General features: G+C 39.3%; 1 protein-coding gene across 8 annotated transcripts in view; it reads left to right on the top strand.

Annotated features, from left to right (window-relative positions):
- Nucleotides 1-24385, top strand: part of rngtt (RNA guanylyltransferase and 5'-phosphatase) — a 90208-nt gene that overhangs the window by 46432 nt on the left and 19391 nt on the right. For 7 of the 8 annotated variants that reach the window (XR_009785550.1, XR_009785551.1, XR_009785552.1 and 4 more), the window contains exons 12-13: nucleotides 11857-11925; nucleotides 19537-19637. Coding sequence is in view for 5 of the 8 variants with exons in the window: in XM_061754923.1 (XP_061610907.1) it covers nucleotides 11857-11925; nucleotides 19537-19637 (170 nt within the window). In the remaining 3 variants the exon portion in view is untranslated. Of the gene's footprint in view, nucleotides 1-3298; nucleotides 3855-11856; nucleotides 11926-19536; nucleotides 19638-24385 lie in introns of those variants that run through there. The other variant, XM_061754924.1, reaches the window with a different exon arrangement.

Genomic DNA, 24385 nt, shown 5'->3' with positions numbered 1-24385 from the left:
ACACCAGAAACAAAATTGTAGACTTGCACCAGGCTGGGAAGACTGAATCTGCAATAGGTAAGCAGCTTGGTGTGAAGAACTGAACTGTGGGAGCAATTATTAAAAAATGGAAGACATACAAGACCACTGATAATCTCCCTCGATCTGGGGCTCCACGGAAGATCTCCCCCCGTGGGGTCAAAATGATCACAAGAATGGGGAGCAAAAATCCCAAAGTAAAGTAACACACTGTAAAGTAACAATGGCTACCATCAGTAACACACTGCGCCACCAGGGGCTCAAATCCTGCAGTGCCAGACGTGTCCCCCTGCTTAAGTCAGTACATGTCCAGGCCCGTCTGAAGTTTGCTAGAGCATTTGGATGATCCAGAAATCTAGATTGATAAAAACTCAACTTGTCGTGTTTGGACGAGAAAGAATGCTGAGTTGCATCCAAAGAACACCATACCTACTGTGAAGCATGGGGGTGGAGGGTTTTCTGCAAAGGGACCAGGATGACTGATCTGTGTAAAAAATGAATGGGGCCATGTATTGTGGGATTTTGTGTGAAAACCTCCTTCCATCAGCAAGGGCATTGAAGATGAAACGTGGCTGGGTCTTTCAGCATGACAATGATCCCAAACACACTGCCCGGGCAATGAAGGAGTGGCTTCGAAAGAAGCATTTCAAGGTCCTGGAGTGGCCTAGCCAGTCTCCAGATCTCAATCCCATAGAAAATCTTTGGAGGGAGTTGTAAGTCTGTGTTGCCCAGCGACAGCCCCAAAACATCCCTGCTCTAGAGGAGATCTGCATGGAGGAATGGGCCAAAATACCACCAACAGTGTGTGAAAACCTTGTGAAGACTTACAGAAAACGTTTGACCTCTAACCCATTGCCAACAAAGGGTATATAACAAAGTATTGAGATTTTGTTATTGACCAAATACTTATTTTCCACCATAATTTGCTCATAAATTCTTTAAAAATCAGAAAATGTGATTTTCTGGATGCTTTTTTTCTCATTTTGTCTCTCATAGGTGAGATATACCTATGATGAAAATTACAGTCCTTTCTCATCCTTTTAAGTGGGAAAACTTGCACAATTGGTGGCTAAAGACTTTTTTTGCCCCACTGTATCTGTGTTGGGAGACCAATATTGTGTGTAGCGGAACAGCTGAGCACTGCAGCCAAATGGAGACTGTAGTGTGTATACTGTAGACACAGAAACCGAGTCAGCTTTGTTGTTACAGTTAGGTTAGACATGCTTTGGAACCCAGACTGACAAAGTAGTAGAAATTGTGCCCTTGTGAGCCAAGTAGGTATCATGCAGTGGGAAAGGGGCATTATAGTTTTTTTGTTGTTGTTGTTCAGAGTTTGTCAAAGCTTTTTATGTCATTTATAGTCTTACTGCCTCTGTTGTTTGTTGCTGTGAAATACTGACTCACCATCTGGTCTGGTTGTACATGCTTTCTAAACTGCATCTTTGGAAAAGATTTTGATCATCCCGAGTTTATTGTCTCGCTGTGCTACCACCATCACTCGTAACCCATCTGTTGCAAGTAAGCTAATTCAATGGCTGTTATGGGGTTTTATTTACACAAAGTGCTGTTCATGCCCATGTGATAAGGAGACTGCTGACAAATAGAAGTTTTGGAAAAATAAACACAAATTTGTAGCAGAATGAGAGTGATGCTGAGGGTGTAGTGATGACTTGTTGTTGTTGTTTTTTATTGTCACTGCATTCTAAATACTCAAACACAAATGGGTTGTTCAGTCAGTTCCATATAATCTTGTCTGGTTTCTCAGTGATCTGTATTCACTTTGTGGAAAAAGCTAAATACTTCTAAGAAAACTTTGAGCATCCATTCCATTCGAAAGAGGGTGGGGTGGGGGGTTGTGGGACTTCTAAGCTTCTAAAATATTCCTGGAATTATTTTCCCGTTAAAATTGCAGGAACTCTGCATATCTAATATGTTGAAATGTTTGTCAGCTTACATTACATCATATTTTAGTCTTTGCGGATCGAAAAACTTAAGCAAAATTAAACCACAACTTACTCAGTTGTCTTATTGTTATATGATTTTGTTATATAGTCGTAGTCGCTCCTTTCTTTGGTTATTGAAAATCTCTTTTGGCACCCTTAACCCACTCCAAGTTATGTTTTAATTATGCTCTGTGTGGTAACTGCACATGTATACCTTTTTAAATGAATACAAGTCTTATCTATCTAGCCATTAATTTGTTTTCCAACAGCTCATAAGAAGACTGAGCAACCTTCGTCTCCTTTTCATCTCAACCCTAATATTTTCTAAATGAATGGTTTTAGTTATTCACCCAAAGGTTAATCATGATATTGTCCATGTGATTAAGTAATTTAAAAAGACTTATGGTGTATTTGGTTTTAATAATGAAAAACTTTGTCATTAGAAATAGCCCCATAAAAATGTGACATTAATCTGTCTTCAATAACTTCATTTATCATTATTAATTAAATATAATAACTACAAAAAGAAAACATGATATTAAATGACCCATGTTTGTATAGTAAGACCGTTGAGTGCCAGCTCATCCCAGGAGTACATGGGTGAAATATTGGCCTTATCTGGAACTACTTTTTTCAACCAAGATTATTTTAGGATAGGGATCTGTAAATAATTTTTCGTGATACCTTTTTAATATTGCAATCTATTTCAGAAGTTTTAACCTTAAAAGCTGTGTGTGTGAGAGAAACAACAACAACATACACTAGACCCCACGTATATGCGTAAACTGCTTATTGGTGGCATTTTACTGCTTATTCACGTTTCACGCACAGTCATGGAAATTATAATGAACATAAATTATTCGCGGATTTTGGTTATTTGCAAAAGTTCCTAAATCACAACTGAATTATGCAATGAATGTGTATGAATCCATGCTTCATGACCTCACATTAGCTCAGAATCAGAGGTTATAGAGCAACTTTCATTTAATCTGATCTTGAGAAATTTTTAACCAATATGTTAAATTAGATGCATGAATCATTGTCTAATCAGATGACATTGTGCGTGTTGATGTAGTATCTTTCAGGCTATGTTTTACCCAGATCCATTTATTCTAGATACAAGGAAACACAATCTAAACATGTCACCAGGCTAGTATGAATTTGCTTTGGACACTTTCCACCCTGTCTTCCTGTTGTGTCAGCTTACGATTATGTTGTCACCCGTGAGTCAGTCCTCTTTTTCTTCTGCAAAGATGGTGGTTTGTAGTGGCAAAGCTAAAAGACATTGATTACCCATCTCCGGGCTGTCTCATTACCTGAGTGCTATCTGTCTGCAGCTTCCTTGTGCCTCAGTGACCTCACACTTCTGCCGTCAAGTCTTTTGCGGTAGAAGAGGAAAAAGAAAGACCTGTGGCAAGACCTTACTGTCCTATAACAAACGCTCCTCTTCACCTGAATCCAATATCTGCACCCACTCACAGAAGGACATGATGGAACGAATGAAGCATGGACATAACATTTTGCATTCACTGGGGAGAAAGGTGAAGACTCCATCTCTCCTCACCAATGGCTGCTATACTTTAACAATATCCATTATGGATTTATCATTCCCATTCTGCACGTCTCTCTTTTTGTCTTTCCTGACACAAGAATTGGTGGGCAAGAATGTATCTGCTGTATTAGTTCTGAAACTACCTTGATTTAGCAAAGGAAACCGCTACCAACTTTTACAGACTGTATAACAGAGTTAAACTTCCAAACCAGCCAGCGGTTCGGCAACCCTACATACACTCTGTGATGTGGGCTTTTTATTTAATGGACAACTATACACTGGATTTGCAGGGCAATTCACAATAAAACAACAACAGCCCTGTAGCATGACTAGAATATCAATCCATCCTTTCCGCCTTTGATTCAACCCCCCACGCACAAGCCTCCCCCGAGCAGAAGACAGACAACGAAAGGACACAAGGATCCGAGGAATGGAAAGTGCGTATTATCAGTCAAAGTGTGTGATTCAAGTGCATAGAAAATAAGCCTTGATATTAGATCCTCATTGTCTGCATCCTGCATTACACTCTGTGTGTAAGGAGGGGAGGAGGTGAGTTTTATGGAATTATCCTGCTTTGATTGGCTATTAAAAATCTGTGTGAGGAGAGACTAATACTGAAGGTTAATGACATATAATATGTGATCAACAATCTTCTGTCCTGCTTTAAGCTCAGTCATACATATTCAATGTTTTTTTTTTTGTGAGACCAATCATAAAATGGGGACTGACATTAGTCATGGACAAAATTCAGTGACATTCTCTTAGGGCCTGATTTATTAATGTCCCAAACAGCGAGCACTAAATTGCTTAATTGTTCACTCTAACAGATTGCGCGTGCTGTTGGTGGGCACGTTGTATGTGATCTACTAAGATTGTGATCTTTTACCAAGACACAAATAGCAGGCATTAAATTGTATGTTCCTCACTCACTCTAACAGATTGCGCACACTGTTGGCAACAGAGAAGTGGTAAAAGTGGTGAGAAAAAAAAACATGGCTGCTACATTGCGGAATTCGTCAATTGCGGGGTTGGTCCGGAACCTAAGCCTCACGATAAACTAGGGATCACTTTCCTTAAAAGAGGGTTTTGTGCTTTTGGTAGGTTCTCACCATGGAAAATTTTTGGAAAGAACTGCAAGTGCAAAATGATGTAAGCAGTGATGGAATTGGAAGTGTTAATGGAAGAGGCAAACATATTGCTAACTTACAGAGGAGAAATTTATCGCTGCGGATAATTTGCTGGAAGCCAGAAAACTCATATAAAAGCCATGTTTTGTTTTGATTTAACGTGTCCCAGTTATGTAGCCATTAGCTGTATCTGCCCACCCTCTGTAAAATTACACTAAACATAGGACAGAACATCCGAAAAACTACCTTGGGAGAGAGAGCCAAGCACCAATTGCTACCAGCAAATGCAGGGACAGTTTAAAGGAATTTTTCGTATGTGATATGGCCAGTCCGAGCCAACGTTTACTCTGTTCACGGCGGCCACTGCATTACTGTACTGTCCGAAACGTAGTCCGCTGTGGGATGTTGGTTATTTTGTTTCTCCATATTTTTGTCTTGCTAACGTCTACCGTGTCACGGTGTGTGATGAACAATAATAGATAATACGCTACGTCACGTTATGATGGCGTTCTACGATTAAAAGGTGGACGCAAGGCAGCTTTGGAGCACGTTTGTTGCCCCGCTAGGGCCAAATGAAGATCCTTGCGTGGCCCTGCTTCAGAGTCAACATCAATGCAGGGGTGCACATGTACACTGTTGCACAATAAATGTTTGATATTAATTTATTACCAACACTAATTCAGCTCTTGTACCAAAAGTGTGGTTGTTCGCCCTTTAAGAGAATGAGTCTCTCTCTCTCTCTTTCTCTCTCTCTCTCTCTCTCTCTCTCTCCCTCGCTCTCTCTCTCTCTCTCTCTATCTCTCTCTCTCTCTCTCTCTCTCAGCACACAAATACAACATTACGTTTTATAAAGCAGCATCCCACAGCGGTAAATCAAGTAAATGACTTAGCGTTAGAATAGTTGTAGGCAACAAGTGTGAGATGCCGAGCGAATGATTATGCTGTCCCACTACGGAACACCTCCAATTTGTGTTATGGCCTGTTACATGCTGTTATTTGGGAATTTTGGTTCACTGTTCACCCCGTTTTATTTCCGCCAACTAGATCTGCACTGTGACTGGCATGACAAATGATTTGATAGTATAAACATCTCGCCGGGCATCCACGGCAATCACGGCCTGGCAGGTTTTCCCATCCCGTCCCCTATTTTGTCTCACGACCATCCTGTTTTGTCTACGGTGTCCTGAAATGGGGCAGCCGTGGCTACTAGGAACATAGTATGACCGTAGCTTTAGATCATTCAGAAGCTCCAAAATTGCATTGCTGAATTGACGATATGTCTCTAACTTTTGTTTCTGGAATTTCAGAGTGTTTACACGAGGAAAATTTGTCCCCATTGCCTTTCATTTTGCCTGAGCTATCCTGGCACCGCCGTGCGTGCTGGTTTGCACCTGCCTTTCAGACAGTTGCCTGTTTTTGCACTCACAAACCTTTAGTAAATAAGGCCCTTTGTGTTAGATTCCTCCCCACTTCCAGTGCCTCAGTCGTCCCAACTTGTGTGCCCTGAAGTGTGCGATGAAAGCTCGATTTCTTAATAGTCTTTGTTTCATTTCAACTCCACCCACACACCCCTTCTGTAACATATGCACTGCCTTGTTTCCTTCCCAAAGAGCTTTAACCTGAAAGCAGTTCCACTGCCCCCTTGTGCACTTAATCACTTCAAGGTACTTCCTTACAGAAGGTGGGTGTTTGAGTGAAAGTCTTATTTCTGCTCTTCTATCCATCTAAGTTCACCATGCTGAGTGAAAGTGGTGGGTGGGTATGCTAAGATGGCAAGAGAAGTGAAATGGAACTCCTAGATCTTACCACCCACTAGCCATTCCCGCATAAAGACACCATTTCTTTTAGTCTGACTCTCTGCCTTCTCCGTGTCAGCATGATTGTCAAGTTTGGTGTGACTCATTCATCCCTCTCAAGAGCACTGACGTGGCTTTATTTTCTTTAACGAATACAAAAGAGCGCAAGCATATTTTAGTAGCCATTTAGGTGCATGTGGCAGTTTACTCTTTATTTTTCTTAAATGTAAATGAAATACATTTTTCTGTCTGCCCTCGTGACACAATGCTGCAGTATTTGGTGTATCTAAAAATGTCTTTAAAGCTTCTCATTTTTTGCATCATTTTTCTCTCATTGTTTTCTGTGCTTCCCATTAGAGTAAGCCTGTCATCATAGAACCTCAGCCTCATCTTTGATAGGAAACAGCGTGATTTGTCACAAATGCATTAAATCCAAATGTGGTTACATTATGCCATGATTTGTGGCGCTTGTGACTGAGTTTATTAGTTTGTCTGGGTCAGTTCAACGACAGGATGGATGATGATCTGTCTTCTCCTGCATCGTAAGTGTCTCACTTTATCAGATGAAACCAACGAGTCACGTGCTTTCTCAATTACTGGATGCTTCCTGATTGAAATGTCAGCGCTGCGCAAAAGTGGAGCGATACTGATTAATTTATGTTAATGTTTTATTGTCTTGATTACTTGGTTCATTATTCAGTTATTGAGTCCCTGTGTGCGAAGAAAGCTATCTTTTTGGAAGAAGAAAAAATGAATAGTGAGATGTAAACAAAGCTTTTTTTCACATTTGGGTCTCCTGTACTCATGAAATTCTTTATAAGATAAGATTGGAATCAGGCGTTTTTCCGAACATAGATAATAATCCATTATAAATCGTAGTGATGCACTGAAATGTTCAGCTGAAAATGGCCCAATAGTGCGTTTTTCGGTTTTGGACCGACTTTTGTCACCGAAATAAAACGACCAAAACAGGATGTTGTTATGATGCAAGCAAAAATTCACGGCGTGTCTACATTTAACAATCACCGAATCTCGCTGCTTTCTGCTGTTCTGTTTACTAAGGGGAAATGCTTGTTGCACGCTATTTTGCGCCGCCCCAGCTACCTACAGGCTACAGCTAATGCGGCTAAATACAATGCTGAGCCGCAGAGGCGAATGTTCGCTTCACGTACGGTGCCAACGGAGCATAAGTCACTCATCATTTTCTCCATGGCAGGGAAATAAGCTACACTTCTGATAAGTATCGTTATCACAAAGGGAGGACGAGGAGTAATGAACCCTTACCAATTAGCTAAGCTAATTTGGTACTATTTGTACTACTATTTGTGACCAAGTCGCAAAACACCAAAATAAATGATTGTGTGATACAGTACACTTGTGACATAGGTCTGGCTGGAACCGCATTATAGTGTAGAGTAACCAACTTTGAAGAGCAAAATAGCAGGCAAATAAATAAGTGTCTAAAAAAAAAAATAATAATAATAAATACTGCATGGAATACGCAATAAAGCTAGACAGCCACACAGGGACCGGAATCGGAAACCGGAAATGAGGTAGTACGTCTAGTCCACTATGTCACTTGAGAAAATGGACCTATAAATTTGAAAGTACATTATTATAATACATATTTATAATATAACCTTTATTAGTCACACAGTGGGGAAATTTGCATTGTTTCAGCAGCAATAGTCGATAAAGGAAATACAAAAATAGCATGTAAGAGAAGACATTTGGCTGCAGATGCGTCCGCCATCACAAGGTTGATGCAGTAAATACATTAAAATAACAAATATTGAAGCCATAATTTATTAACGATTACTATTGTAACATGATTATTATGTTGTGCACTTGAACAGTATGCAGAATGATTTTTATCATATTACATAATATACTGCAATATCTGTCTCGCGGTAATGTTCTTGACATCAATTTAAAAATATGGAAATTCAGACAAGGGAATTTCTTGAGGTTGGTAGCTCTGCAGTCATAGCCATAAATGTAATTTGACTAATACTTTTCATAGGCATTTCTTTCAGTGTTTTGGCTTTTCGTTTACGGCCTTGGGTTCCTCGTCGGTTTTCGGTTTCAGTCAAGAATTTTAATTTCGGTGCATCACTAATAAATTGAATACCTGCGAATGCAACTGCACAGTAAATGGACAGATGCCTGTCGATGTGAGCCTAATGTCATTTCAGAATATTAATCAATTACATATACATGCATCTGCAAAAACAACACTAAATCACATCAACAGTGGAAGCGTAGCCCTTTAAACATGGTCTAAGCATGGTACATTAGAGGTAGAGACATTTTAAATGCTGGTGATGGTAGCCAATGGCCCACATTTAAACGCATTATGGGAAGGTCAGTCCAGGCCAACCAAATAATACGTAACATTTTATATGGCTATAATGCTAGACTTTTTCACAGTAATACAGCTTATTAAAAAAAGTTGACACAAAAAAAAAATACTAATGGTCATTATCTTGTGGCCAGCAATCTGGAATCCATGTTTATTTTAGACAAACCTGGTTAGGTACAAAACAAGATGACATGGGTTGATTTTCTGGTCAAATGTTTGGTGCCTTGCCTGAGTTGTCTTCTCTGAGTGCCTTCTAGTTGCCATCTGCCTTAAATCATTATGGTCGCTTGGAGATTATTAATGGTACCTAGTGTTATATGTACACATTTTTTTCTTCTTTATCGATCAAGGCCATTTCCTAGTTGCCTAAACTTTGGTACCATTTTGAACATATAAAAGCAGAGTTTCCACATGGACTACTGTGCCACTAAAATAAACTGTAAGCTTGTAACATTTTTATATTTGCTTTGTAATAATTTCCCTATTTGGTAGATTCACTGTGCTACATTTATTGTTTGCCCCTTAAAGGGCTTTCATCAGATGCTGCCTTGTGCGGTTATGTGAGATCATATATTACAGTGGTTATTTCGTTTCATATTACGGTGGAGAATTTTCTAAGGCATATGATAGTGTTTGAGATTGATTTTCTATCCCCCCCTTGCAGCAGCATCAGGCTGGTCCTCATACCACTGCAGGTTTTATATTTGTGATTCATCCCTAACATTTCCAACACAGTATCACCATGAAATTTATGTCCATTTTTCGTTCTTCGATAGTAAAACACCTGATTGGACCAGCTGTCATTACATCACTAAAAATAAAAGTTAGATTTTTGGGAAAAGATTTTACACGCCATTTTTTCCTATTGTTCACTGTTGTGCCTTTATGGTCTTTTATGTAGTTTTATAGCACTATGCTGTTTTTACACTTCATGTTTCAGAAAGTGTTTTTATTGTACAACCCCAATTCCAATGAAGTTGGGACATTGTGTTAAACATAAATAAAAACAGAATACAATGATTTGCAAATCATCCATCCATCCAATTTCTGAGCCGCTTATCCTCACAAGGGTCGCGGGAGTGCCGGAGCCTATCCCATCTATCCTCGGGCAGGAGGTGGGGTACACCCTAAACTGGTTGCCAGCCAATTGCAGGGCACACATTAACAAATCATGTTCAACCTATATTTAATTGAATACACTACAAAGACAAGATATTTAATGCTCAAACTGATAAACTTGATTGATTTTAGCAAATAATCATTTTTTTAGAATTTAATGGCTGCAACACATTCCAAAAAAGCTGGGACAGGTAGCAAAAAAGACTGAGAAAGTTGAGGAATGCTCATCAAACACCTGTTTGGAACATCCCACAGATGAACAGGCTAATTGGGAACAGGTGGGTGCCATTATTGGGTATAAAAGGAGCTTCCCTGAATTGCTCAGTCATTCACAAGCAAAGATGGCGCAAGGTTAACCTCTTTGTGAACAATTGCGTGAGAAAATAGTCGAACAGTTTAAGGACAATGTTCCTCAACGTACAACTGCAAGGAATTTAGGGATTTCATCAGCTACGGTCCATAATATCGTCAAAAGGTTCAGAGAATCTGGAGAAATCACTGCATGTAAGCGGCAAGGCCGAAAAACCAACATTGAATGCCCGTGACCTTTGATCCCTCAGGTGGCACTGCATCAAAAACCGACATCAATGTGTAAAGGATATCACCACATGGGCTCAGGAACACTTCAGAAAACCAAATTCAGTAAATACAGTTCGGCGCTACATCCGCAAGTGCAACTTGAAACTCTACTATGCAAAGCAAAAGCCATTTATCAACAACACCCAGAAACGCTGCCGGCTTCTCTGGGCCCGAGCTCATCTAAGATGGACTGATGCAAAGTGGAAAAGTGTTCTGTGATCCGACGAGTCCACATTTCAAATGGTTTTGGGAAATTGTGGACGTCGTGTTCTCCGGGCCAAAGAGAAAAAGAACCATCCGGACTGTTATGGACGCAAAGTTCAAAAGCCAGCATCTGTGATGGTATGGGGCTGTGTTAGTGCCAATGGCATGGGTAACTTACACATATGTGAAGGCACCATTAATGCAGAAAGGTACATACAGGTTTTGGAGAGACATATGCTGCCATCCAAGCGACGTCTTTTTCATGGACGCCCCTGCTTATTTCAGCAAGACAATGCCAAACCACATTCTGCATGTGTTACAACAGCGTGGCTTCGTAGTAAAAGAGTGCGGGTACTAGACTGGCCTGCCTGCAGTCCAGACCTGTCCCCCATTGAAAATGTGTGGCGCATTATGAAGCGTAAAATACGACAACGGAGACCCCGGACTGTTGAACAGCTTAAGATGTACATCAAGCAAGAATGGGAAAGAATTCCACCTACAAAGCGTGTGTCCTCAGTTCCCAAACGTTTATTGAATGCTGTTAAAAGAAAAGGTGATGTAACACAGTGGTAAACATGACCCTGTCCCAGCTTTTTTGGAACGTGTTGCAGCCATAAAATTCTAAGTTAATGATTATTTGCTAAAAACAATAGTTTATCAGTTTGAACATTAAATATCCTGTCTTTGTAGTGTATTCAATTAAATATAGGTTGAACATGATTTGTATACAAATCATTGTATTCTGTTTTTATTTATGTTTAACACAACGTCCCAACTTCATTGGAATTGGGGTCGTACAATAACGCGGCTTTCCCTGAGGCTGCTAGTGTCTTAATACAAAGATTCCCTTTCTCTGCTTCCACTGTATTGAGCGTTAATGGAAGACATGAAATACATTCCTTCCATGCGTCAGTTGTCAATTATTCATCAAAGTTTATCATTTACAAAGATTATTTCCCTATAGATCAGTTTTTCTCACAGCCCCTGTCAGTCTTTACCTTGACAGTACCATTATTACTGTTACCAGGCCTGATATAGTTAGTGCTCTCAAACTATTGTTGACTGTACAAATATGTTATTTCACATGTTCTGAATAAAAGCTTCCAGTTACCTTGTGTATTAGTTTTGCCTAACTCCATTCTTTTTACATTCTCAGCTCCTGGAAGGCAGTTTTACGTCCCAGGTCAGCCACGAAGTTGATGGCCTCATCTTCCAGCCATGTGGGGTAAGTAAGCTCCACTCGACAGTATGTATAATGATCTGTCACCGGCCATAGGCTTGTGACCATGCATAGATTATTTTCACTGAGTGGTTGCACCGATGACGTCTTTTCATACCTCCTGCTGATGCTATGTTAGTCTTACCATCTGTTATTGTAGAAATAAAAACACTTTCCACGCAATTTCACAGTAACACAGGCCCACTGTGTATGACTTTGTTACAAGAGGAACAGCTAAATTTGTTATACAGATGTATTGTACTTGGTTTTGGAAAAAGAGAAAATTACTTTTGAGTGATTATAATATTTTTATTATCCACTGGACTCAAGGGCCGAGAGTCTACTGTGTAACTTTTTGGTAATCCCACTGATATTTTGTCATCAGTAATGACAGTATTGCAATATTAAATGATAATGGACTTAATGAAGAAAAAGTCCTCGCTGAATCACATCTACATAACTTAAGAAGGGAAAACTTTTACACAATCAAGAAAGAATTGAAATAACTGAATCCAAAAAATATATGCAGTCACCTCACTTTATAATGTCAGAGCCAAGTAAATTTACATGTTGACGTGAGTAACCATTGTTACAATTGCATTGCCTTTATATTTTTACATTAAATTGAACATAAGTCATAGTTCAGTGGTGAATTTACTCACCTGATTGTGACCTGTGGGAATCAGTCAGATTCAGTAAAGCGAAAACAAACTTTGTCAGTCATCAGTTCAAATCATTTGGTCCATTGTCCAAGCTGGTTGGCACTTGGTTTATTACATCAAATTAGCAAAGATTGGCTCCATTTTTTTTATGCCGTTGTGAGTCTTCACTCTTGTGTAAAAATAAAATAAATAGAGTGGCAAGTTATCTCTATCTCATTTTCTGAAATACTGTGGAGGAGCATCTGATGTCTCAATTTGCAGCTCAACCAAAACAACTTCAATAAAATCAAAATCAAAGCTCAACAGTATGGAAATTGTAAATCTAATACACTTGCTGTTATAGAATTGGGGTGAGCTTTTCTGGATGAATTTAATATTTTGGAAGATTATGTCAATTTCAGACTTGCAGAATTGCCAAACATGTCTGTATTGTCCATGCTGTGTCTGCTCGGGAAAAGTCTTGCTGGAACAGAAAAGGGCCTTTCACAAACCGTTCCGACAACCTTGCCAAACCCATGATTTATTAATGACTTGACATTTAGTGTTGCATCTTAATACTTTGTAGTGTATGTTAAATGATTTCATAGTTTCAGTAGTATTGAATTAGTTGATTTTTCTTTAGGACTCCAAGCATGACTGCGTTGTCCCAGAGTCATTCTTTGAGAGGTTTTGCGTTTACTCAGAATGCTGCCAATAAGAGGAGTGGTATTATTGGGCATGTCTGTGTATTTTGCCTAAAACAATATCAGGAGTTCATTGTCACCCATGTCCAAATTATTTTTCACAACCACACATTAGGAAATGGTGGGTGATGTATTGCTTCACTGACTGTTTCAAAATCAAGCCTGTGTAATGCGCAGTTACCCTCCAAACTAACAAAAATATGAAAGTACAGTCTATTTTTTTTCTTTTAATTAAGATTTGGGGAATCTCCCTCTCCTCTAACAACACTGCCACACTTATTCACATAGTAGTCACAGCCCGTCTTGGTTACTGCAACTAATTTCTTACAAATCCATCCGTGAATTGCATTTAGTCCAAAACGCTCAACCCACTCAACCCCCCCCCCCCCCCCCCCCCAAAACCTAGAATTATAATGCAACTAAGTGAAAAATGAAAGAAAATCCAATTTGTCTGTTAAAGTGAGAATGATAAACAACAGTTGTTGTTGTTTTAATAACAGACACCAATCCATGGAGTCTATCAGTTTCCTTATCTGTTGACCATTATTTCCAACCAATTAATTTTCATATTCTTTCCTATTTCTTGGCCCAGTCTTGACGTTTCAACTGACAGTACATCTCTCTTTAGTGGTGATTGAGTTTCAGCCTCCTTTACCTTGGATTCTGCTACCTTTACTTACATTATGTTTTATTCATCTCAAATTTTAGTTAATTTGGATCTTTTTCTCCATATTTCTTTGTGGCTCTGTTAACCCTTTGCAACAAAGTCTTTGATGCTTCTGTGATGACACCCCAAAATGTCTTCTCTCTCCTCTGAAACACAGTTTTTGACTCAAGCGTCAATTACATTTTGGCATCAATTCAATTTTTAAATTGGGGGGATCTGCAAGCCACTATAGCGCTAACAAAAGCAGCATAAAATGCACTATGCAATTGTAGGGTGCTTGTAACTACAGCTTTGGGTCTCAGCTAAAGCTTATTGCAGCCTCTTTGCTTGGGGGGATAGCATGAGGGTGCATTTCACACAGAGAGCCTGTCTGCAATAGTGATGAAATCAATATTTTTAACAACTGTCAGGGTTTCTGCCAATTTACATTAGGAAACTCAATCTTGACTCACTCAATAAATCCTCTCATTCAAATGCATTTAGTGTTCTGACCTTTTGCTTGTAACATGGTTTATTGATTGACAGGGAGACCCTAATCTGTCACTCTTTATAAATACACATATTTTTGTAACTAATATTTCTCAGTAGGAGCCGCACTATTGGGTTGTTGTGAAACTCTTAATGTCACCCCCCCAGAGTGAACGCTTGATACTCACCATGGAAACACATAAACACATTTCATTGTGTTTGCCTTGCCAAATAATTGATGAAATATTGTAATCCTCAGCACTTACAGATACTATTTCCTGGAAATCCTATCTCTGCTTACCTCCTCCCCACTGCCACAGTGTGACCACTTGCACAGTATGATGATAGCCTACACAAAAACTATATCAAATATTCTGCCTTTACAAAAATGATAATGCTTAGTTTTGCTTACTGGCAGCATGTGATACTTTACAATGTAGACATGCACTACGTCGTAATGAGCACTCTATCTGATGCTTTGGTTACTTCATTTACGGTTAGTTGCAGTGGATGTCAAATGTCACTCCTGTTCAAATGCCAGGTTTTGGTGACAAAAACAACAACAGACCAAGAAAAATTATTTCAAAACTGTGACTGTGACCTGTAACCTGTACAACTCAATTGGAAAAAAAAGTGATCAAGTTTTGGTTTTGAGAATTATTATGCACTTGGAGTTTATTTAATTTTAAGTGTAATACTATATTTCCGTCTCTGTTCCAAATTTCTGTGACCCAAAGTTTTGCCTTTATATACAATCACCATAATTAGTTATAATGCACACATGAACACAGTAGATGATAAAATGAAGTAAATTTGACGTTTTCCTCAAGAAATCTGAGGTGGTTCTTAATGGTTTGCAAAAGGGTTGATCATTAAATTGAAAGCTTTGCCTTATGTACTTGTATTGCTTTGTATCAGAACAAAGGGGTGATGCTATTTGTATTAACTATGTTATTGTTTCACTGATCTGAATTTAGTCTGTATATGACCTCTGAACTACAATACGTTTGACACCCCTGTATTTAGTGCATGCATAGAGGCAGAGTAACAGCCATTAACAAAAGGCCCTGTTACAGTATTTTATAGTCTTAACAGATAATTATTCTTTAAGGGTGAATAGCAAGCACTGCCCAGCACTCCAGTAGTCGCTTCCAAATTCATTGGGCTTTGTTGCTCTCCACACCAGATGTAATGTTAATCTTTTTTGCATGAATGAGATTAGTCCTCAGGGTTAATCTCAGCAGGGTCTTGCTGCTGTGAATGTCCATTAATATTAGCACAAAGGTTTTTACTGCTGCAGTGGTGGGTGTTTTATCAGAGCCATTGCAGAGCCATCTTGGAATAAGTTTTCTTTGTTCAGGCATTATTGGCAAGATTTTGATTCTATAGTCAGACCTTAAACGCAGATGGCAAATATAAAAATGGAAGATAGCGTGTTGAAATAGGGCTCTGGTCTTTCTATGCTTATAATTTAATCTCAGAACAGTTCACTCAAAAATCAGTGCAGACTGTGGTTTATTTTTGGACGTGACATTTTAAAAGAAATTGTTAAAAACACTGTTACCAGAACTTCACAGCATTTATTGTTTTTGGATTGAATACAGGTCTTGACCCTCTGAATCCCTTTTATTTAGCATGTCAGTAGGTTATTTCAGCAGACAAATTGCCTTTTTAACTTCTCCCCTTTGCCTCATTTTTGTTTCATTTAAATCCTTTGTGCCACACAAGGTTTTGATAGTTTGGAATTTTTCATTAGCGTTAGTTTTTATTTCGTTTGAACTTTTTCCAAATTCAGTTGGTTTAAAGTTTGTAGTTTTAAAACTGCTAGCCTAATTTGACTAATCCCTGACTGGCTTTGAGTGTGCCCACGAGTGCCCGGCAGATGATTGGCACCTCGTCGGTCACGACTTCTGTCTCAGATAGGTTGCTCTACTTGGGGCCCGGTGGTTCCTTTAAAGAAAAAAGAAAAGAAAAAAAAAAATATATATATATATGTGTATATATATATATATGTATGTATATATATATATATATATATATATATATATATATATAGACGGCATGGTGGACGACTGTTAGAGCGTCTGCCTCACAGTTCTGAGGACCGGGGTTCAATCCCCGGCCCCGCCTGTGTGGAGTTTGCATGTTCTCCCCGTGCCTGCATGGGTTTTCACCGGGCACATTTCCCCACATCCCAAAAACATGCGTGGTAGGTTAATTGACAACTCTAAATTGCCCGTAAGTGGGAATGTGAGTGCAAATGGTTGTTTGTTTGTATGTGCCCTGCGATTGGCTGGCAACCAGTTCAGGGTGTACCCTGCCCAATGATTGCTGTGATAGGCTCCAGCACGCCTGCGACCCTAGTGAGGAGAAGCGGCTCAGAAAATGGATGGATGGATGGATGGATGGATGGATATATATATATATATATATATAAACTGCCTCTTTAGCAGATGAAAACAGATTTGTTTTTACAGATTATGGTTCATTTTAATTAGTTCTGTAATGAGGGAATGTCTTTTCAGTTATCATTTTTAGAAGGACTCTTGTTTTATTTTATTTCATCAACAAAAATGTTTTTTAAATTTTACTTTTTATTATTTCGTTCATTTTCATCAACTGTATTAAGCTTGGTGCCACACAACCGCTTGGTACATCCCCAACAAAACTCCATACGTGTCAGAGTGACTCAACAGGCCAAGCTGTAAGAGGTAGACTTTCCTCCTAGGAGCAGATCTATTGACCAGGCCTGCCTTTTATCTGTAATCCTCAGCACACAAGTCTGTGCCTTCAAACATAACCTCTTAAGAAAAAAAAAAAAACACTAACATTATAGCCAAAGTATTTCTGTTGGCTGCCCTGTTTTTCTACTTCTCAAACTACTAACACTGCACTATGTTTCAATTTCGATGAATGTTGGCAGAAGTCTTGAATTTTGCATGATGATGATTTAGTAAAGATAGTCCCCCTTTCCTATAATAATAAAAAAACATTTGTAGGTGGATTCATTTTTAAAGAACGCCTGTACATGTTGTGGATTAATAACAATTCAGTGGGGCAAAATGCAATTTTAGTTTTTTTCAATAGATAGTATTGTTTTGTTTTATTACTATTAAAGCTATCTAAACAGAAATACATTCCACTAATTGCATATATGTTTGCACATTAATTTTCTATTGACATATTTATGAAGTAGTACATTCAGTGCCGGTGGTTTTCTAATTAGTTTATCCAGTTTCAATTTTTCTACACAAGCCTCATTTAAATTCAGACCCGTTGCTCTCTCTGCTTGTAATTGCATAATATTCCCTAATTTATGTTATGTTATTATTTTTGTATTGAATATGCGAAATTTCCTATCCACTGTTTATTTTAAAAAACATGAATGCATATGGGGCTCGACTATAAAATGCACCAGTGATTAAATAAGCTATAGATGAGGTGCATTTTTAATTTTAATCAGCATAAAAATCTAACTCAAATTGTTCCCCAGTGTTTGTCTGATATTTATATTTGTTTGTTTTGTTTGTTAAAGAAAGTGGAGAAACTATGCAAAATAATTTGAGAAGGTGGCAAATATTTTTTCACAGCACTGTACATGTATATATGTGCTGATATATGTATGTATGCATATATATCTACACGTGTGTTGTGTGATGATCCAACAAAGCAAAGTGCCTTGTCTGCCTCTTGTGATTTATGCAATAATAACTTCCAGTATGTAGATGGATCCTTATTTAGTCATTTGGCGTAACAGCGCAGGATCTCCTGAGGAATCCTGTCTGTTTTCCAGACATCTTTTGTCAGAGTAGACTTGTGTTACTGGGCAACCCGACAGTGACAGAATCTGGTCATCTGTTCCCGCCTCCACCCACCATGCCTTTACATTTCTCATATTCCACTGCACATCATATTCTCCTAAATGTCACGCACACCCAAATAATCAAGGCGTTGGAGGCAAGCATGCGTGAATGTTAAGCTCACAGGATGACTGAAAGGTTATTCAACTTTTGTGTTATGTTGTGATCCAACTGTGCAATTTTTAGGTGGAACACAAAGAATTTCTTGAACCTTTTGCACAGTCCTTGTTTACCATTTAAAATGAAGTGGAGATTACCAGCAAGACCATTAAGTCTATTTTTCTACTGATAAATTCTGCTCACAAATTGCTCAGCCTTAAGTCTGCAGTGGTATGGGCTTGACAAAGACACATTTTGGGATAGTGTAATCCTGTTTCATTAAAGCAGGTTGACTAGAAAGTGGATGTCTACATACCCTTGTTCAAATGTCAGTTTTTCGTGCTATAAAAAAAAATTGGAAAAATTATTTCTAAACTTTATTTACCTGTATTGTGGCCTGTAACCTTTATAACTCAATTGGGGAGGAAAAAATTGATTCGAAAGAGAATATAAAAGTAAACAACTGAGATAATGTGTTGCACAAGTGTTGACACCATCTTATAACAGGGATGTGGCAGTGTTCACAATCACTACTGAAACTAAGTTGATTTAGTAGGCTATTAATGACTTTTTATTTATTTATTTATTTTTGCTTTTGAGCAGCATCCTGATGGCTTTGTCCTTATACTAACTTGTATTTTGAAGTATTCATAATGCCCTCCACCATTCATTAGTCCAACCCCTCAGTCCTACAGTGAAACAAGGTGGTGGCAGCATCGTGCTCTGTGGGTGGTTTTCTTCAGGTGGAACTGGGGCCTTAGTCAAGGTGCAGGGAATTATAAACAGTTACAAATAGCAGTCAGTGTTCGTACAAAACCTTCAGGCTTCTGCTAGAAAGGAAAATAAAATTGTGAGGGGAAAAAGCCTATTTGAATATCTGAATTTTATTTGGAGTTAATCAGCGACAATGTAATGGTGACAGGTGTGCGCTGACTCACTTACATTTGAATGTGATTAGTTAATTCTGAGCAAACCCACATCCCAGTTATAAGCGGCAAACACATTATTTGAGTTGTTTACTTCCCCGCTAGAATAAATTTTTATTAAAAAGGGAAAAAAATGATCTTGGTCTTGTTTTTTAAAATCACACAAATCCGGCATTTGAACAGGGGTATGTTAACTTTTCTATCCACTGTATAGTCATCCAAACACATTTTCATGTTGTCATATGTTGGCAGAGATACAAGCCTGGAAGATGTGATGACATCCTGAAATGGAAGCCCCCCAATCTCAATTCAGTGGACTTTCGCCTCAAGATCACAAAAGTCGGAGGAGAAGGGTATGTAAAACAGTGCCTCTTGCACTGCAGTATGTTCGGTGTTGTCACTGTGTTTTTGACAGTCAAAGAGATACCTTACAGCCGCGGGAAATTTAACTGACAAGCTTTCCTCTATAGCCCGTTTATTTCTTACACTTGCCCCCACCTCCCATCCACCCTTTCCCACTGCCTTGGAGAGCAATTCCTCTTATGGAAATACTGCGAGAATATGCAGAATTCCTTCCTTTTACTATACATTATTCCCACAGAATATTTGCTTTCAGACGCTTTAAGTGCAAAGACCATGGTTGCCCTTCGCGTTTTCTCTCATTTTGTGGTCATCTTCCTCTGCTACATGAATTATTCATATGCACCGGTGCTTATCTTTGTGTCCCCCGCCCGCCCTTAAAAAAAACTTTTCTGTGCTGTAAAAGGCAATCATTCCCTTGCAGGTAATTGGGATCTCTCGATGTTTCTTGTATGCATTAGTAAAAAGAATGTAAATTGGAAGTGGCAGGAGTAATTCCATTAGAACAGGGGTGTCAAACTCATTTTTGTCACGGGCCACATCGCAGTTATGGTTCCACTCGGAGGGCCGTTATGGCTGCAACCCCATATGAATGTATGATTGCCTCATATTATTATACGTACACAAATTAATGGATAATTACTTTTGAAATCAAAAGCCGGTTAAAAACTGTTCAACTACAGTATGAATAAATTTTATTTTAAAAGTAGGGTTGGTAACAAAATGCTTGAAATATCACAATATTTTTAAAAGTGAAGGAAATTTGGAATTTTAGCAAAAACACAAAGTCGATGCACACACTCGCGGGGCACATAAAATTACGTGGCAGGCCGAATCTGGCCCCCGGGCCACCAGTTTGACACCTGTGCATTAGAATAACCTGAAATTGAGTTTCAGGTTTTTTCAACATTTCATTTATTCTTTCATTTCATTAATTCAACATAAGGAGTGTAAAAATCTAAATCTGCGCACTTGTACTCTTCTTGTTGTTCTCTTACATGTTTGCATGAACAGATTTTTTGAATTTTTAAGTTGACACTAATGTGATAAAAGTGGAGTTTTTATTTTTTGATTTTTTTTTTCAGAACTGTAATTAAAAAATGTTAGCACATCTGCCTCACAGTTCTGAGGACCGGGGTTCGAATCCGGCCTCGTCTGTGTGGAGTTTGCATGTTCTCCCCGTGCCTGTGTGGGTTTTCTCCGGGTACTCCGGTTTCCTCCCACATCCCAAAAACATGCAACATGCAGACAGTCAGAGCCGGGATTCGACCAGTGACCGTTCTGTCACTGGACAACCCGCCCTACCGACTGAGCCACGGCCGCCCATGACTCAAAAAAAAATGACAGGAGGAGGAAATGCTTTTCAGTAATCTATACTCAATTGATAATGAACAGCTCATACACCAAATTAACATAGAACATACATGTTAGAACACAAGATCTTGGACGTGGGCTGGGTGAAAGCTTGCACGCCGTCGCCCACCACAGAAGCGGATTCTGCATGGTGCGAATTTGCGGTGCTTACAAACAATCAGGGACCTCTTCGCGTGTGGTGGAAAAATTCGCCTTCCACTTTGATAGTGTGTGCCGAACAATTGTTCAAAATCCTGCTGGAGCCTGGCTTTTTCCCCTCTGTACTGGTTCTCTCTCACTTACCAAAGATGAGCATACAGAAATAGAGGACAATTTCAATAAATTAAGTGACAGACTAATTTCATCGAGCACACTCATCTGTTGCTGCAAGCGGCTCTGTCTCCTCAAGCCAAAAATAAATCATTTGCGACTAGTGAACTTCTAAATGTTGTCGAGTATTAAAGTTTAAAAAAACAACAAAACACTAGTCAGTACAACCCCTAGCATGCTCATCGTCTTTACAAGCCATTTGGAATTGGGTGTGGAGTTTCACACTAAAATTGGATAAGCAACATAAAAATTGAGCGTAACCGTGTGCTATGACTGCCTTCTTTTTGTGCAATTGAGGATACATCAGTGAGGATGGTGCCTTATTCCTGGCTGTGTTGTGTATTTGCAATCACTGTACTTACTGCCCTTCCACTGAGTACATTTCTCCCCTCCAAAAAGTCATTGGCTTTTTGTTGTGTGCCAATTTGGCCAATATGTAACTTGTCTAATACAGTACATGTTGGACATTTACTTTTGGCTGTACATGATAATTAGCAAATGTTGGCATCTTACTATGTTAAATAGTGCGCTGAAAGTCCAGCTGTGACCAGCCACACTCAAACAAAGGATAGCTTGCCGGCTCTACTCCCCCCTTGTTCCTGGTCACTGTGCTCTGTGCCTGGCTGTGTCACAGTGTGTGAGGACTGTGTGCAAGTGCACTCAAACAGACCCATCACGGCAGACTTGATTGTCACGCAGCCGCCTCCTCTGAGAACCAGGTGACCTCGCTCCCAGCTCTGAACCCGGCCATCATTCATCACCAACAGATTGGGAGGATCACAGTCACTGTTTCTGCATCAAAGTCACATCTTGTGCACTGTGTGCAGGAGAACACAGCATGATTGTTGTTGCCATTTGCGAGAGTCGTGATACTTCCCCCAAAAGAGGAATTCATTGGCACAGGCCTTCCTCAGACCTCGCTCCATCTTGTATTTTTAAGTCTCTCCTCACTTACCATCTGAGCGAAAGAGAGAGACGGACAGACAAACGAGGAGGTAACAGCAGTGTATTCATCAGCCCACGCAATCAATCTTTGAGCACGTCTTTGCCTTGCAGGTTGTTTCACCGTCTCTGAACACAGGCACAAATGCAGGCTGTTATTATTGTATGGCAGGAGGAATGGAAAGGTAGAAGTGAACTAAATGCAAAGCAGCAGCTATTCAAAGAGGAATTCAGCAGTCCCCAAGTATTGCATGGACTGCTTAGACGATCGATAAATTGATCCATTGGCGTTGTGTCTGAAGAGGAGATTAATAACAGTTTAACATCATTCAATAGGTGTGCAGTGTTTTTTAATTCCCAGAAATGGAAAATGGTTTGCTTTTAGCTGGCCCTTGAGAGGCTTCTTGTTACCGTTTTCATGATTATGGTGGGACTCGAGTGTCAAGCTTTTTAATCCACAATTGGGTAACAGCTCCACCCACCATTCTTTAACCTTGACTGATACTGCATAACCTCATCAAAGTTAGCAGCAACCTCCTTTCTAGCTTACGCTGACTTGTTAGAAGCTTTAAAGCCCATAAAAGGTTGCTGTCCTTGTCTTTTCTCTCATCAGTTGTCATCCACAGGGTTCACAGAACTGCTTAATATTGCTAAAATTGGTTGACTGATGTTTTCAAGGTTTTTCAAGATTTAAAAAAAAAAATGGTTTAACCTCGAACCATGTGCTTGCTTATTTCTTTGACCACAAACCTGTGACTAAATAACTCCCTTGATAGATGATGTCAAATATGCTGTATTAATGTAGTACATTAAAATTGTGTTCTTGTTTTTTTATCTTTTAATGTTACAGAATTATCATTTTGAATACATTTTATATTCGTGTCATGTGATCAGAATGGCTTGAAAATGTATCTTAAATGTTCTTGCTTCAATTTGACCTTGGGGAGAGTGTCTAAACCGTGAATATTGCAGTTAACCAATGCAACACGAGCAAGTTTCTAAAATGGATCTTTAAAAGAAAGGCTTGAAAATTAATCTTGAACCTTTTTAAAGTGCTTCAATTGAATCTTGCAAATGGTGTGTGAATGCAGAGTTCTCATACATTATACCGTATACCAAAATAAGACTAACTGTGGGAAAATGACAAGGTAGATGAGGGCTTAGCGCAGCCGTCTCAAAGTTCTGAAGTTGGGGGTTCGAGTCCATCCTCCACAGTGTTTATGTTTTCTGTGTGCTTGTGTGGGTTTTCTCCAGGTACTCCAGCTTTCTTCCCACGTTCCAAAAAGTTAGGTTAAATTGAATTAGGTGTGAATGTGCGTGTGACTGGTTGTTTGTCTGTACTGTATGTGCCCTTCAATCGGGTGGTGCCCAGGGGAACACGTGTCACATATTGTATACTTTCATGTTTTAAGATGTGTTTCCCCCCTATTTTTTTGTTTTTATAATTTCTTTTGGTCCCGTAGAGGGTTATTCTTCTGATCTTCCTCTTCTTTGGTAACAAACAACTACACATTAGATTTCAATGTTTTTTAAAGGTTGCAATGTCTAAGGCCATATATTTGACCCTAACAAAGTTCATTGAGGTACAATGGAATCAGCCATCCTTTTTTTTTTTTTTTTTTTTTTTGTAGCATTTGTTAGTCATTCCGAGTCATATTAATAGAACAATAACGAGAAAGGACAGATGCATGTGTCCATTACTGCAGCAGTACTATTTGGCTCTTAATGTCCTTCCTTCCTCTCCATGTTCGCTATTATTACACAGAATAGGGGGGGGGGGGGGGGGGGGGGTGTACTGACTGTCTCCTATTTCTTCTCAATCTCTGAATGAGATTCACTAAAGCTGCACTGTACTTTGAGTGCAGTTAGTAACAATAGCCCCCTTTGTTTCAGCTGGATGGTTAACCAGAACAAAACAGGACCCTGCTCTTGAATCTTCGATCCAAATAGAGCTTGAGCTTCTGGAAATAACAACAGGCTCATGGTGGGGGTGGGGCATGGGAGGGAGGTGAGGACTGGAGCAGTATGTGATTAAACCATCTGTTGGGCTTCCTCTCAGGGATGAGACAAATAGTGCACAGACACTTCCATCCTATTACACTTGCACGCACACACA

The sequence above is a fragment of the Phyllopteryx taeniolatus genome, chromosome 18 (genome assembly GCF_024500385.1).
Source record: "Phyllopteryx taeniolatus isolate TA_2022b chromosome 18, UOR_Ptae_1.2, whole genome shotgun sequence".
Taxonomy (NCBI): domain Eukaryota; kingdom Metazoa; phylum Chordata; class Actinopteri; order Syngnathiformes; family Syngnathidae; genus Phyllopteryx; species Phyllopteryx taeniolatus.
This window is presented reverse-complemented; position numbering and strand designations above follow the sequence as displayed.